This window comes from Apis florea, unplaced genomic scaffold, assembly GCF_048593485.1.
Source record: "Apis florea isolate Af1SG1 unplaced genomic scaffold, ASM4859348v1 contig_1615_pilon, whole genome shotgun sequence".
NCBI classification, from domain to species: Eukaryota; Metazoa; Arthropoda; class Insecta; order Hymenoptera; family Apidae; genus Apis; species Apis florea.
Genome location: NW_028256416.1, coordinates 3245695 through 3261261, shown reverse-complemented (window position 1 = coordinate 3261261; position 15567 = coordinate 3245695). Strand labels below are relative to the sequence as shown.

Below are 15567 nucleotides of genomic sequence, written 5' to 3'. Positions count from 1 at the left end.
ACACACTCTCGCGCAGCTAAACCGTAAAATTAGACCGACAGAGGTCTCTCTCTCTCTCTCTCTCTCTTCTCTTTTTCGCGTTCGTTTGATCTGAGAAGAACGCAGTGGGATCGAAGAACGAGATTTCTTTCGAATTTAATAATATTTACGCGATAAATTTACAGGGCGGCCTCGCTATTTTTCTCGTCGTGATTTCGAAGACGACGCGTGAAACGAAACAGATCCTCGATTTATTTTCGATTTATTCGAATCAACGACGAACGTTCGATCTCGATCACGTTTCCCTTCTTCTTGCGACGAAAAACGCCAAGTTTCGAATTGCTCGAATTCGAACGCAAATCCGATCGCTGAAATAATTAATTTCGTCATTTTTCTCCCGTAACAAATTCGATCAATTTCTGTGGTTCGCGGCTCGCACGACACAATCCCGTTTTCCATTTCGATCGCTTTGCTTTTCTTTTCTCTCTCCCTCTCTCTCACTCTCTCGTTTCCGCCTCTTGACAAACGGGATATCCGCCGGTTCCAGAGGGTGGAGAATTCGGTCCGGGAAACAATTGGGTCCGCACTTAGCCCGATTCCGCGTTTAATCGTTATTTTCAATCGGTTGAAAATGGAGAGTCTGTTTAGGTAGCCCTATCTGGAACGTGTACCTTCAACAGGAGGGGAGGGGGAGGAGGAGGAGGAGGGGAGCAGAGAAGTGGGCACGTACGAGTAGTCGTGGCGCTTTTCGTATTGCCTCTTGACATCGTACGATCGAATCTCGATTCTTTTTTTTACCTTCGCGCACAGCCCCCTTCCCCCGCGATCTCGAGTTAGATCCGGTTGAAAATTTTCGAAATCACATACCGATCGGAACTCGATTCGGATATTTTCTCGAATCAGCAACAATCCCGTCATTCTTTATTCTCGAAAAGTTATTATTATTAACGGAGTTTTCGAACGCCTTGCCTGATCATTTCTAATTTCTTCGAATCGAAAACAAGCCTCGAACGACACTTCGACTCGCATTAGATAGAAATTCACTCACGGGAGACGAAACGAAAGTTGAAAACGAAAGCGGTCGGACGCGATCGGCCGGATATGAATTAAACTATCGAACGCGAGTGTGTTTTCACGTCCGTTGATTACGCATCGGCAATTATATTAACGATGCGTTTCAATTAAGCTAATATGCGCGGGATAGATGGCGCGACTCCCCCTCTCGCGAGAACGTCGCAACGTTGCACGCATCTCGATACTCGAAAAATATCCTGCCCCGTCCAATGCAATTAAACGTAGCCGTGATACACGGGCGAAAATAATGTCCGACGATGCCCTATTTTTCGACAAAATGTTTTCCTTCGTGTACCTCGATTGCCGTGGCGTGTATAGCCAACGTTTCGCATTTCGATCCCCCTATTTTTTCGCGCTCCAACGTCCCTTGTGCGCTTTTGTTCTAATCACTGTTAGCGCGCGTCCGATACCATCCAATTGTCTGCTCCTGCTTCTTCTTTGTCTCTCTCTTCCCCCGTCGTGTCCTTTTATTTCTAGATTTCCCTCTATTCTTTCTTTCTTTCTTTCTTTCTTTTTTTTCGAACGGTTTTTCACAAACGTCTCGCCAAATATAAATATCCCCGAACGCATGGAGCAGCATTTGTTGTAACATTATCGTAAATCCCTACGCAGATTGTTAACTTTTGAAGTTTAAATATTGATTTTCGTCGAAAAAAATTTCCACGGAAATATAATACGTATATGAAATTCATGCGCACGTCTGGCTATATATATAAAATAAATAAAACGCAGGATTGACGTATTCGATAAATAGTTATTCAGTCATCCGAAAAATATTTGCTCGATCTCTCTTCATCCCTCTCTCACCTTTATCCCGTTCCTACACGGTTTATCTCCTTTAATGATAAAATAATTTCTCCCCAAGTAACCTACTTCCATACAGTGGAAAGGATTTTTTAAAAATCTTTGCGAAAGCAACACGGTGGTAACACGTGCGCGCGTAGAAAGGGAGAAAACTATAGGAAGAGATAGATAGATAGATAGATAGATAGATAGAGAGAGGAAGAGAGGGAGAATTGTTTCTCTCACGGGGAGTGTCTGACGGCGGTTTATTTGCTTCGGAGTTGTCGTCGAACCGGAGACCTTAATGTAATGCACTCCGGGCAATACTCACCCACGAGCAATTTAGATGTTTGGCAACTTGCAGAGCGTAATTTGCGGCTCCTCTCACGAGCGCCCACGGTGAAAGCGCGCTGCCAGACATTAGAACGCTGCGATGAAACAACAGACCTGCAACAATTAAAAAAAAAAAGAAAACAATGACCGGTAGAGATGTTCACTCGTCTACTTGGGGAATCGATTGACGTAATTGCGTGAAACGGAGGATTGTATTTTGAGGGCGGCGATAAAAAAAAGGAAGAACGAAGAGGATGATTAAGGAAAAATATGAGTTGAGGTAACCTGATCGTTCGAAGAACAAAATTTTGAATATTTTTTGGGAGGATAAGTTTATCAGATAAAAGTTGCATAGCTCGAGATTTCTTTAGTGCATCTTTTAATTTTTATTTCAACTCGAGCTTCGTCGATTTCTTCCGCGCGTCACGCGATTTAATATCGCGAAAAAAAAAAAAAAAAAGAAAAAATCAAGCGACCTAACAGACTTCATCTTCGCGTTCGTTTACCACGCGAATCGATTCGAGTTACTTGGCATGAAAGAAGCGCGTGTAGCAGTTTAAAGACAGGATTCTAAATGGCCGAGGAAGGCGGAGAATGCTTAACCCTCAAATGTTTGCCAAACAGGTTCATCCTCTTCCGTGCCATAAATCATCGCGCGAAAATAAAAGGGGAGAGATTCCAGGAAAGAGAGAAAAAAGAAAATTTCGAAATCCCGTTTCGACTCTCTCTCTCTCTCTCTCTCTCTCTCCGGAAAACGTGTATCTAAGCGGAACACGCGACGTGCACGTCGTTGCATTTCCCCGAAGGCGATTTTATCAGGCTTGATATCCATAAAACAGGATTCCTCGCGGAACTTGCTTAAATCCTGGGCCCTCGTTAATCTTCGTATCGGCAAAGCCCGAGCTTTCGTCGAGTTACTTTATCGCGACAGTTAGCGAGGGATACATCATTATCTCGGTATGGATCCAATGATGCTGCGTCGTTTCGAATGAGAGAGAGAGAGAGAGACGAGAGAGAGAGAGAGAGAGAGAGAGCAAGGTTTCGATACGTGTTTTCAAGGAACCGCCGGTGTTATCACCGGTTGCGGCTGGCTTCGTTAAAGGATCGAGATAACGTTGTTTCGCCGCGGTTAGACAAAAGCGGCTTTCTCCCCTCTCGAAAATCGAGGGGGGGGGAGGGCTGTGTTTAATCGGCAACTTGGGAGTCGTTAATCTTCATATCCAGGGGACCAAAGGGTTGCCAGGACTTGAGAGAGAGAGAGAAAGAGAGATTTTGCCCGGACGGATACTTTGATGAATTCGCGAACTCAGCTACGGTTTCTCGTCCCGAAAGATCGATCGTGCAAACGAAGAAACGAGAAAAGGAAAAAGGGATAATTTAGGAGGAGTCGAGCGATACAGGAGGCGACCTCTTGATACCATCTCCTCCCTTTCTCTCGTTCGAGAATTAGATATAATTCTTGCTTTACTCGCTAACACGCCATTTTTACGCCCGTAATTCCTACACATATAAATTCTAAATCATTGGTGTGCCGGGTAGGCGAGCAGGTTGAATAGGATTCCGCGCCAACTGGAAACTGGATATGGAACCCGTGTTTCATCTCGTAAAACTTTGATGAAGTTGGACGAGCTTTATTCACCTAAAACCCTCGCTTCATCCTCGTGTTGTGTCAACTGAAATTCTTATGACTTTTTCGAGACGCGAAAGAATGTTAGAAAAGAAAGAAAAGAAAAGAAAGGAAAGGAGAGAGAGAGAGAGAGAGAGAAAAAAGAATATATTTCAATCGAGTGTTTAAATTTCTTTCTCGAATCCTTGAACGAATGATTGGATGAAAATTTAACCCCGGTTAAATTTGTTGCGCTTCGGTGGTTATGGAGCTAAAATTGAATGGCCTGATTGTAGGGTATTTGCAAGCTACGCTAGTTTAATCTCGATGAGCCGAAGATAAGAGGATAATCGTCAATGGCACACGTCTAAGAGAACGACTCCTGCAGGGATGAAGGCTGTCGATACACATACGAGAATCTTGCGCGAATACGAGGACGACACTTATCATCTCTCAAAGTGCGTCGATCCATTAGCAGGGACTGGCACGAATGTTCACATTCAGCCGATTTCAGTGTATCCCTTTACCAGTGTGTGTCGGTGTACGTCAGTCAGGCGAAATACTATCGGTGAATGACAGTTTCCCCAATCAACAATAAGTGTATTTCTGTATTACACGCAACGATGATCCAAAGTTATCGAACGCGTATGTGTGTATAATCACGAGATACGTTCATCAATCGATACGTTTAATTTTTCCTAATTCAGCGCGTCTATCTTTTCTTCCAGACGATAAAACAAATGTTTCGAAATTTAACAAGAGACGCGACAAAAGGAAAAAGAAAAATTCACTTTTTTTTTTTTTTTTCATACGAGTGAGATACTCGATAATTTTTCATGAAAAAAGATGATCTCGGAAGTTTGCGTTTAACCGCATGGGAGCAGAGATAACTCGGTGAAGTGTTATTATGCAACGTGATTGCTCGATATCCACTCACGGGAAAATTAATCTGTCAACTCGACCATTAATATGCATACTTCCGGTTCGACAGCAAGCAAGATGGCGTATCCTAACGTTCATCAAAGTCTGCCACACTTTGAGACGTGCACCTCTCGAATTTAAAACTTGCCTCAGCTTCGTAACTTGCCCTCGCCTCCTATATTACGGTTAATAAACGAATCGTGTCGCGCCAACGGCTGGCTCGCGCCGCTTGCACGGTAAACTTAACAAAATCGTTATCGGGGCTAGAAGAGATTACAGCTTATAGTCTTAAGCTTGTTTGCCTCTCGAAATTTGAATATTTATTATAAGAGTTATAGAGGCGTGATCGCTTTGATGAAATCTTTGCGTGTTTCGCTTTTCAATTTATTCGAGCGAGACGTATTCTTCGTATTCTTCCTCGAAACGACTCTCTTGAACGACATTCGTTCAGAATATTTCATATCCGCTGCGATATGAAATACCATTAATCGTTTATTAAGCTCGACGTATAAATTGACGCATTGTTTTTATTCGTATTCAGAACGGCGGTGCGAATTTCATAACCAATTCCTGTGACGTACATTATCTTGATAACCTACGTGGCTCGACGTGGAAACGCGAGGGTCGACGCGTGCCATTATCACGCATACTTCAAATTGCTCCCCTTCTTCTTCGAAACATTCCCCCGAATAAAAATGGGACGAAAAATAACGAACGCGAAAACACGGAAATCCCTCTCTCGTCGATACCGACTTCCCCTACAATTTTTCAATTAAAAATAATCGGGGATTTTTTTCGGGGATCGCGAAAAAACACCCATACAAATATACTTTTCAACATTCTTTGTTCGAAATTCTGTATTTATGTCACGTTGCTAAGTTAACGAATCGCCGCGTATATAAATAATATTACGCGCAATATACGATATAAAAATACGAGAAAATACGACAGGTATTAATTTTCGAGATCGTTGAACGATCGATGCTCGTCTGGCAAATATTTGAGAAACCGTTCAACGCGGTTTCAACCGTCTTTGCTTCCGCCGTTTCCGTTCGTTTCCGGGCCAAGCTCATTAACTTATCAACCGTGGCAGTTGTCAGCATCGTCGCGTTTCGAGAAGACGACAATGCCTTTCCCACCGAGGGGAAAACAAGAAGAAGAGGATCGAGAGGGAGGAGGGAGTCGGAGCAAGTGGAAGCTTACGTTTCCCTGGTAATATTCATAACTCGGAAGCGGCTTACTCCCCCCCTCTCCTCTATCTCTCCTACGAATCTTTGCCACGGTCGATATTATTTAAATTAACCGACCACTCGAACAAGTTTTCTCTCTTTTCCCGCCATTATAAATACAATCTTGAGCGCGAATATTCGCGGTCTCGCATCCTATTAATCGCTCCTTTTTCCCGTCCTCTCCGTTCTCCGCCGCGACGAAGGAAAAGTTTGGAGGAAAATCTCGAAGGTCTCCTCTCTCTCTCTCTCTCTCTCTCTCTCTCGATCATGTCGCGCTCGATTTCGTTCGATCGGAATAAGCATTCTTCGGACGGATTCTCGTTTCGCTCCGATTTCATTTCCGTCCATCTTTCCGGAAAAGTGCATTTTCCAGTCGCATTTCCTATCGACTTGGCCCGCCTATTAACCGGTGCCGCGATTCCGTACGGCCACAACGAGAATACCTCGATAACCAATTTATTTCCCGGACTATGATGTAACACGCAGAGGGGGGGAGGGTTCGAGAGAGGTTCGCGCGACACCGTTCATCAATTTGTGAATTTAAAAAAAAAAAAAAAAAAGGAAAAAAAAGTTGGAACGATTCTAAAATTACGTATCGACGAAGGAAGCAAGGATAATTGCGAGGCTTGTTGAATTAATCGATAGCAGGTGGCCGGGGTAACGAAATGGGGAGATTTATTAGTCACGGCCTAGAATATGCAAAACAGTTACAAACAGGCGTCGAGTTATTTGTGGTAGACTAACGATGAAAAGTTTATTTTACTCGTGGAAAAAAAGAGAGAGAGAGAGAGAGGAAAAATGGCAAATCGGTGCCGCATGAATAAAGAGTAACCGGATAGAAAGCGATTTTAAATAATTCATATTCGTCTCGATATAACTCGACGGTATGATTTTCAGTTGCTTGAATATTCGTTTTTTTTTTTTCAAAAATTTCGTTTCAAAACTCGGACAAAGAACGAAACCTCCTGCTTCGAATCGAGTCGAAATTCCGAGGATGGATTCTCGGGAAGAATCAATTAAATCGATACTAGTTCCCTCCGACATCGATTCTCATTAGCGTTTGAAGATCTCGAGTTGCCAGGTTGCCGGTAATAGATGCAGCCAACGTTCCACGCGTGCATAGGCTCGTGCACGATTCACCGGTGCGGCCGGTGAACATCGTTCCACGGTATCGTGGTGATGGTCGAACGCCGATATCGATCCGCGTCTTCCGTCCTCGCGCCGAAAGTGGCCGCGGGCGTCGTGAGAACAACTTTTTCCAACGACGCGCCTCGTTAAGTCCACGTTATCTCCCGACATCCTTTTATTCCACTTCTGTTTACCGATAACGATGATTCCCATCCCAAGTTGCTCTCCAATCTTGCTATTTCATCCCTTGCGAAGATGCGTCGTGGTGATTAGGATCTTTTAATTATTCGTTGTACGAATATTGGAGGAATAGTCGCGTGAAGTATAATTAATTAATTTATTTAATAGGTGAAACTCTTGTGGAGGAACGTTTGGAATCAATATCGATTGTTATATTATCTATAGAGTCGATTTTCATCGCAAAAATGTTGGATTCAATATTTTTCTTATCTTTATGTGGATACTTCTTGGAGACGAAAATAGATAGAGGAAGAGGATATCGATATGAATCGAGATTCAGGAGCGAGGATTAGCTGGTGCAACGCGACAACCGATTTTCCAGGCTAAGGGTTAATCGAGGGAAACGAAACTGGGCCGATAACATCGATTGCGCGGCTCTCATGTTTTATTGAATACGCTCATTGGCCGCGGCTCTCTCTCTCTCTCGAGCCGGCACTCGACCAAGAAAGAAATCGTTTCGTTGATGCGCCACAGATTCTTTCTCCTCTCACGGTCAGAAGCGCGCGAAACGCGAAACGACCTCGTTAGGCAACCGATTTCATCCGTGCTTTTATTCGCGATTCTTCCTCCTACTAGTTTTTCCCTCTATTCATATATATATATATATATCTCTTCTTCGTCGAGAAACACTCTCGGATGGAGATTTGCCCGCGTAAGCTGTCGAGATGGAGCGTTTAACGCGTCTCACTCGACGAAGGGAGGCGATGAAAATGGGTGAAATTAGCAAAACGCGAATTATTTTCCAAGGAGAAATAATTGGGAAATTGCGATTCTCTGCAATTTAAAAAAAAAAAAATATATATGTCTTATGGATGGAATATTATGGAATATAATACAATTCGGAGAATAAGGTATTCAAACAATAGGAAGACGAGAAGTTATTTTTCGGATAAATAAATCGTTTATTTGCTTTCGAAGATCGGCATTTTTGCGACGATGGCAATTTGTCAAGCTGAGAAGGAATACTACGTTCCACAACTACGCGAAATACCTTGCGCTGTACCTGTAGATTCAAACTGAAATGGCATCGCAGGCAGTTTATTAGTAAGACGAATGGGGCCCAAAGGATTAATCAGGGCGGGTTGGATGATTTAACGGATGATTTGTAGTGTCGAATTTTGCCTGACATCCATGTATATTCCTAATTTGCCGATTATCCCGCTTCGAAGCGATAAACAACGAGCGAATCATTTAAAGGATTTTCTTTCATTCTTCTTCTCGAGATGATGGAAACAAAGAGCACCGTGATAAAATTGGAAATAATCTGGAAATAGTTGAATGAGAGAATTTCACAGAGATCGGCCAATTTTTCATACCCCACCCACATTTCCAGTAATTACGAGCCGTTTGCTTCGAACACATAATATAGAAGCGAAGTACAATATCCAACAATACAAACCGATATTTCTACCTTCCCCGCGATTACCGGCAAAATTAATTGGACCGGCGACCGTGCAACTTTGTTGATATCATACATTCCATAGACGCGAAACCACGAAGGTTATTGGTCTCTTTTGAAAAATGGCCATTGATTTATCGCATCGACTTTTGAAACTCTCGATTAATTTCATCGAGGATGATCATTTCGATCCTACTTTCTTCTTCGATGTGTTATACTACATATCGAAAAGAGAACAGGTAAAATCGGCTTTTCAAGACCCTCGTAAATATTTTTTGGATATCTGCAACGTTGATCAAAAGAACAAAAGATCGAACGAATGATTTTCTTAGCAAGTTCGAATTACAGTTAATATGCGGTGATATCCTTTCGACGACGACAAGCGCAATTCGACGTAAGGAGAGAGTTATAAAATCTAAAAAATCTACAGAAATACGTCAGTTCGCAGCGGTATTCTTTTGACAAGCGAAAAATACTCCTTTTGCATCTTTGTTATCACACACGAAAAACCGTGGGGAGAATCGAACGAATTTTTCTTATAAATAAACCACGAAACGCCAATTCTCAAAATATATACGGTAACAACACGGTTTAGAAGTTGGCTGGATAAACAACTAGCGACACTCGTGTGAAAAAGCGAAATTACTTTTCGAACGACCCAATAAAAAAAGGAAAAATCTATCGATGCAAGTTTCATTCTTTGAAAAGGACTTGCATAGATCAAGAATCACGAAACGTCCGCAAAATTAGACAAGTTTTCGCGTATCCTTTAGCACGATAAATATATATTATAAGGATAAGAAAAGAATCTCCGGCATGGAGACCCCCTTTTCTCGAGTTTCGAATCGACGATCGTGCAATTTGAAATTCGTGGCGAATTCCATTCTGGCACATTCCCAGGCAGGGTCGAGGTATTTATATAGAGGGTGCAATCTACCCTTTGGTGGATAACAGCTGATACCGATTCTGTTTGGTCTGCCACTTGATAGAGAGTTCCTGACCGCGGACATTATCCATTTCGGTGCCGGTTCCCTGCATAGGTTAAACCGAATGGATTAGAACCCATCAGGGAATGACCGATTAAAGGAGGCAGCGATCCGATTTCCCAGTCGATCGTCCGTGATAATTTTAACGTTTCTCCTTAACATTTATTACGGCCGAGTTCCTCGCGTGTTTTTCCCGATCGATCGCCAGCCGATCTTTCAGATCCGAATTGTCAGATCCGAGCCAGCTGAGATGGGCGAAAGATTTCTTAGATTTAACATTAACATTAACAATTTTGTTTTATCCGTTATATTTCTCCTATATCCCTCGATAATAATAAAAAGATTGAAATTAGGCGTAGCATGCCTGTAAACCATTTTTCTCAACACCATTTACGGGACGTAGTTACGGATCGTTGAACAGGAACAATTGATTTACTAGAATCACGCGTGAGTTTTTTAAAGCAACACTTGGTGGAGAGGGAGAGTTTGTTGCGCGCCTATGACAGACGGCGTGTTAAGATTACACACTCGTGTGCTCGTTGTTGCAGCGTATAAATCACAAGGAAAACGTTATAAAACCTGGCCAGCCCCTGATAAGCTGCTGTTAGATTCGTCGAGCACGCTTTCCAGACACATTCACCCCTCTCTTCTCGGATAATTAAAAAAAAAAAAAAGAAATGCATGACCTTTCGCGATACACGCTCGGGTTACGCGATACACGACACCCACCATTTTCTTTTTTATTAATTAGAACGATCAATTTTTCCGTAACTGCTCTCCGCGCATCGACGAATCGTAATCCGTTTAATTGTGAGAAATATCGTAAAAATATTAGAACGATATTCTCCGGTACGGATTATTTCTGAAACTCGAAGAAAGATTATCGCAAATTATCGCAAGAAATTATTTCTACGCAATTATCGTTGTTGAAAATTGTTACAAGTTTAGTTACAATCATCAACGATCATCGAGATACAGTTATCAATCAAAGAAAAAAAGAAATGTTTTAACCATCAGAGAGGGAAAAGAAAACGTCGATTGGTTGATATTACAAAAACTTGCTGTGAAAAGCCTTTACAATTTACCATCGGATAGGAATTTCTGGCGCAAACAAATTTCAAACAGGGGTGAAACGATGCGCGTGGCATTTTGTAATGGGGAAAAATCTCGAGGGGGAGGAGAAAGGAAGGGCGAGGAAGAGGAGGATACGAGGGAGACACCCAGAATCGAGGTTTCTTCCCCTCCCCCATTAAAGGGAAGGAACCACCCTGCTGAACGGAATTGCCGTCATTCATCGTTCGGGCGGGAGGCTGGTGATGCCATCAGCGCAAATTACACGGCGCATTTTACGTCACAAATAGCGGCGTTGCGTGGCATTTGTTGGTCGCGGACTCATTAAACGAGCCTTTCGCTCTCGTAATGCCTCTCGACAACCGCGTTGCTCCGACGAGCGGCGGCGCAACTCCTTCCTCTCTCCCCTCCTCTCCTCCCCGCGGTGCGTCACGCCGCCCGCGTAAATAAAACCCGGTTGTTGCCTCCTCTTTTTCGCGAAGGGATTATCGTGAAATTCGTTGGGTGACGACGTGTAAAATCTTGTTGATCGTCGAGAGGATGTAAAATATCTCGAGAGGAAGGAAGGAAGGAAGGAAGGAAGGAGAAGAGAGAAAAAAGTTGACATTTTGTGGAATAATAACGATAGGTATCGGTGATGGATTTTTGCAGAGGTTCTTTCGATAAATTTACGAAAAATTTATTACGAAATTTTGAAAGATAGGGGAATTTTGTCGAACTCTCTCGCAACTCTCGAAGCTCCGATGGAAGTTTCCTGTTATCGCCACGCCATCCAATTTTCTTTTGGTGGTTGGTCGTCGTGTATGTTCGTATGCGCATATTAAAGTTAATTAAACATCGACGGTAAAGTCGGCGACAAGCGTTGGGAGGGTAGTTTGCGAGACGTGATCAATTAGGGATAGAATCAGCTGGTTTAACCCCCATTGGCAGTTTCCAACTGTAGGGAATTATCGTTCGGTCGGGTTGGCGATAAGCTTGGAACCCTCTGGCCAGATTACTTCGTTGTTTTTCCCCCACCCTCCAAGGATCGATTTGTCTTCCATGCGCTGAAACATTTCCCCCGACCGCCTTCCGCTCACGCGACCATAACCACACCGAACACACCCGAGAAATGATTTTCCAGAGGGTTTTAATTTTTAATTCCTCCGATCGGTTGTTATTCGGGCTTGGAAAAAATTTACTTCGAGAACCTTGATTTCTTTTCTATGAGAATGAAATTATATAATTGTCCTGATTTTACTCTTCTATTTTTTTTCAATAACGATATTATTTGCAAAGAAGAAGAGGCAAGATTGTTAAGATTCGAGAATGTATCAGTAATTTTCATCGATTCACAGCGTCGCGAGAAGAGAAATGGGGAATTGGACTGTGGGAATTGGACGAGAGAGAGAGAGAGAGAGAAGTTGGCTCTCTGGCAGAGCGAAGTTAAGAACAGAGTACAAAGCGATAGTTCGAAACGATACTTCTACTCGAATTGAGCTGGAATCAAAGTAAGAGGTTTAAACGTGTCGATTCCGGGGTTGGTAGGATCGCAATTGTCGTTCGAAAATGAGTTTAAATTTTCAACTTGTCGTCTCGTTTCTTGGCGGAAAGTCAAAATGTCTTGATACAAGATTGAACCGTAGCGAGAGGATTATCCGAGGATGACACGATCGTAACATTTTATAGCAACATCATCCCTTCGCGTGGAAAGGTTTCTTTCACAGCGAAGGAAGCCGATAAAAAACGTGAGAACGATCTCCAAAGCGATTTTCCCGGCTGGGTACGAAGTATCGTGGATACCACTAGGGGGTGTCGTGGGGGGTTGCCCTTTATCGGCGAATTCGAGCAGACTCTAGAGGGCTCGAGAGACTCGGGCGAGGAAGGGTTGGCGCGCCGCTTGAAACCAACTCCGCCGGAAGCTGCGTTTTTTTATTACGCCTTGGCTCCATTCACCTCTTCGTTTACATCTAACGCTTTAATCTTGGATGTTCCATCAGTTATTTCTAGACGCGGTTGTTAAAAGGGTTAGCCTGGCCCGACGCTAATTATTCCTAACGGTCGGCCGAATAAAACACACCCCCATCCCCGGACACGCTGCAAGCCAGGGGTGGATTACCCGCCGTGATTCGATTAAAGAGACGCGATTCCTCTGCCCGAAGAAACCTCTCTTTTGATCCCCACCCCTATCTCTTCCACCGTGTATCGCCAACTCCCTGCTTTTAATATTCAAATAAACCACCGCCCTCGCCTTCGATATCTCTCCCGAAACGTTCGCCAAACACGCCGTCCCCTCGCCTCTCTTTTACGGCCGACAGTGGATCGAAATCTGGTTCGACGTTGTGTTTACTCTCCTTTCGAAAATACGGGATTCGTCGATGGAATACGCGTCGAGAAATGTAACCGATTTATAAACAGGATGCGATTTACAAATATTATTGAATTGCGCATTTTAATAAATCGCGTCGTTTTTGAAACGATTATTTATCGATATCGTCTGAAAATTCGTTCGAATCTTACCGCGCGTTTCTCTTCTCGGAATTTAGGACACATTTCCTGGGTTTTACTTTAATTTTATTTTCGTCCTAAAAGCGAGTAAAGCTGTTTTCCTTTTTTCTTTTGCTAGGTTAATTAAAGAAGAAGGGGAAGGGGAAGGAGAAAAGTACTCACCGTCTGGCACCGCGTGGCTGGTCATCAAGAAATTAACGCAGGCTGCCCCTGTACCGTGTCCAATCAACGTCACGTTCCTAGGATCGCCGCCGAAGTTGCCGATGTTCTCCTGCACCCAATGGAGCGCCGCGATTTGATCCATCAGACCGTAATTCGCCGGCGAGCGTAAGTGCGAATCCGTGTTAGCGTTTAGAAAGCCTGTAATCGAGACAAGCCTGGTTATGTTTGTTCGGCGCACGATCTAAGTGTATCGCGACTCCTTCCCAATTACTCCCCCGATCGAGTAAAATACCCACCTACTATTACTACTACGCTTCCCTTTCCCCCCCTCTCTTCTTTTTATTCCAATTTAAAGAAATGTCCGGAAAACGACATTTTCATCCCTGACTCGGACTTCCGTCGACGATTTTTCCGATCGAAATTTCCTCGAATTTCTTGGAATCTCTTCGTATTTCAAAGCATTTTAGCAATGGATAACGACGGATGGATTCAAATGGGTTTTCAACGAGTTCGAAAACGAGAAAATGGCGAAAAAGAGAAGGTATCGGTTCGAAACGACTGTTCTTGACCCAGACTGGGACTCGAATTCCGGCTTAAATCCGCTTGTAAACGCGTGTAAACGAATACAGGGGCTCCCAAGGAAGGAGCGGCCCGGCTCAAAGGGAACGAAGCCACTTCAACCCCTTCCCTTCGCCGGCGAAAGACACTTTTGACCGAGCAGCCACGGCTTTCCCGCTCTCTTCTTCTCACGATCCTGCTCATCCGTAAATACTATTTTCAATGGGCCGGTATCGATTGATATCTCGTCCTCCCCTTCCTCCTGCCCCGCGCTATGCAAAATAGAACACCCCGCCGGCGGGGAATAAATCGCTCGATTATTTGATCAGCGAATGCGCCCGAATTCATTGCCGTTTAATTGGACCCGATCGGTTTCGAGAATTTCTCGCTTGATTTTTTCCCCTTCTTCTCCACACCCCTGTCCACGTCTGTCAAAAATATCCATACTATTAATGGTCGAACGGATCGTCGAAGCGGGTAGAATATTTTTATCCCGTTTAAAAATGTTTAACGCGATGCACGAGATTTTTGCAGAGAGAATCCTTTTTTTTTTTTTTTTTTTTTTCGATTTGAAATTTTTATTTCCCCTCCGATACAATTGTGCGTGCGTGTCGGTGTCGGATAAATACCATCGTAAGGATTTATTCGATATTTCCCTCCCCCCCCCAGAGTTTGCGTATTGGAAAAAAGAGAGGGGAGGTTGGTCCGGAACAAAGGGAGAAGTTTGGTGGAAAGGGATGGGGTGGAGAGGAAGAGAGGTAACGATAATTCAACTGCGTACAGTAAGTCAAACTTCGGAATGATAACTCGGAACATCTGTTGCGATACTTAGCGAAGCAATAAAGAGTTTAATGAGTTTCGGTGTTCGAGTTAAACTTTCCTAGTTCCGGCCACCCAGTTAAGAAGCTTTAACTTGAAAAGCTCGGTCTTATTGGACTACAATGATTGGAACCGACGGTGAAAAGATGCGTGAAACAGCGTGGAGTGGGAACGGAGGAGGGAGAAAGATCAGAAGAAGAAGGGAAGAAAGAAAGGAGAGAAAGAAAGAAACAGGTACTGTTACATTTCACGATCTTATGTATCAAATTAATTTAGCAAATTAAAACGCATATTAATTTAGTTAGCACGTTTACCTTTTCCTTTTTTCCCGAATTGAACGAAAAAGTAACGAAATTCGTTTTCGTTTCGTTTGGAACGAATAAACAAATAAGGGAGAGGCGCTGGAAGGGTGGAAGGTTTCTTTCAAAAATTCGAACAATACACTCGACTCGATTCGCACCCTTAACCATTTTATCCCCCTCAACGATTGCTCGTTTGCGCGGCGATAAACGGAATGACTCCCCTCTTGGAAATTCCTTTCGACCAAGCCCCCGCTTTGTCCCCTCCGCATTTTTCCACCGGTGTCGACGAGCCAGCCGAATTATCGGTTTGGCACCGGTTCCGGGGAAACAGGCGGTGGGACGACGTTGACCTATTTCGCTCATCCGTGAACGAGGATTCCTTTTGCGGAAACTGATGCGAACCCCCGGAACGTACGTCACACGGTACTCTGGACACCCTCTCTCTCGGTATAGTGGATGGGTTCGAGGGAAAAAGGAGGTTTTTCGTTTC

At 43.6% G+C, this 15567-nt stretch overlaps 1 protein-coding gene across 1 annotated transcript in view; it reads right to left on the bottom strand.

Moving 5' to 3' along the window:
- Nlg3 (Neuroligin 3) overlaps window positions 1-15567 on the bottom strand; it is a 240474-nt gene that overhangs the window by 21212 nt on the left and 203695 nt on the right. Inside the window, exons 3-4 of the mRNA XM_012491368.3 lie at window positions 13399-13596; window positions 2168-2283 (exon numbers count right to left, since the gene is read on the bottom strand). Of these exons, the coding sequence (XP_012346822.2) occupies window positions 2168-2283; window positions 13399-13596 (314 nt within the window). The remainder of the gene's footprint in view (window positions 1-2167; window positions 2284-13398; window positions 13597-15567) is intronic.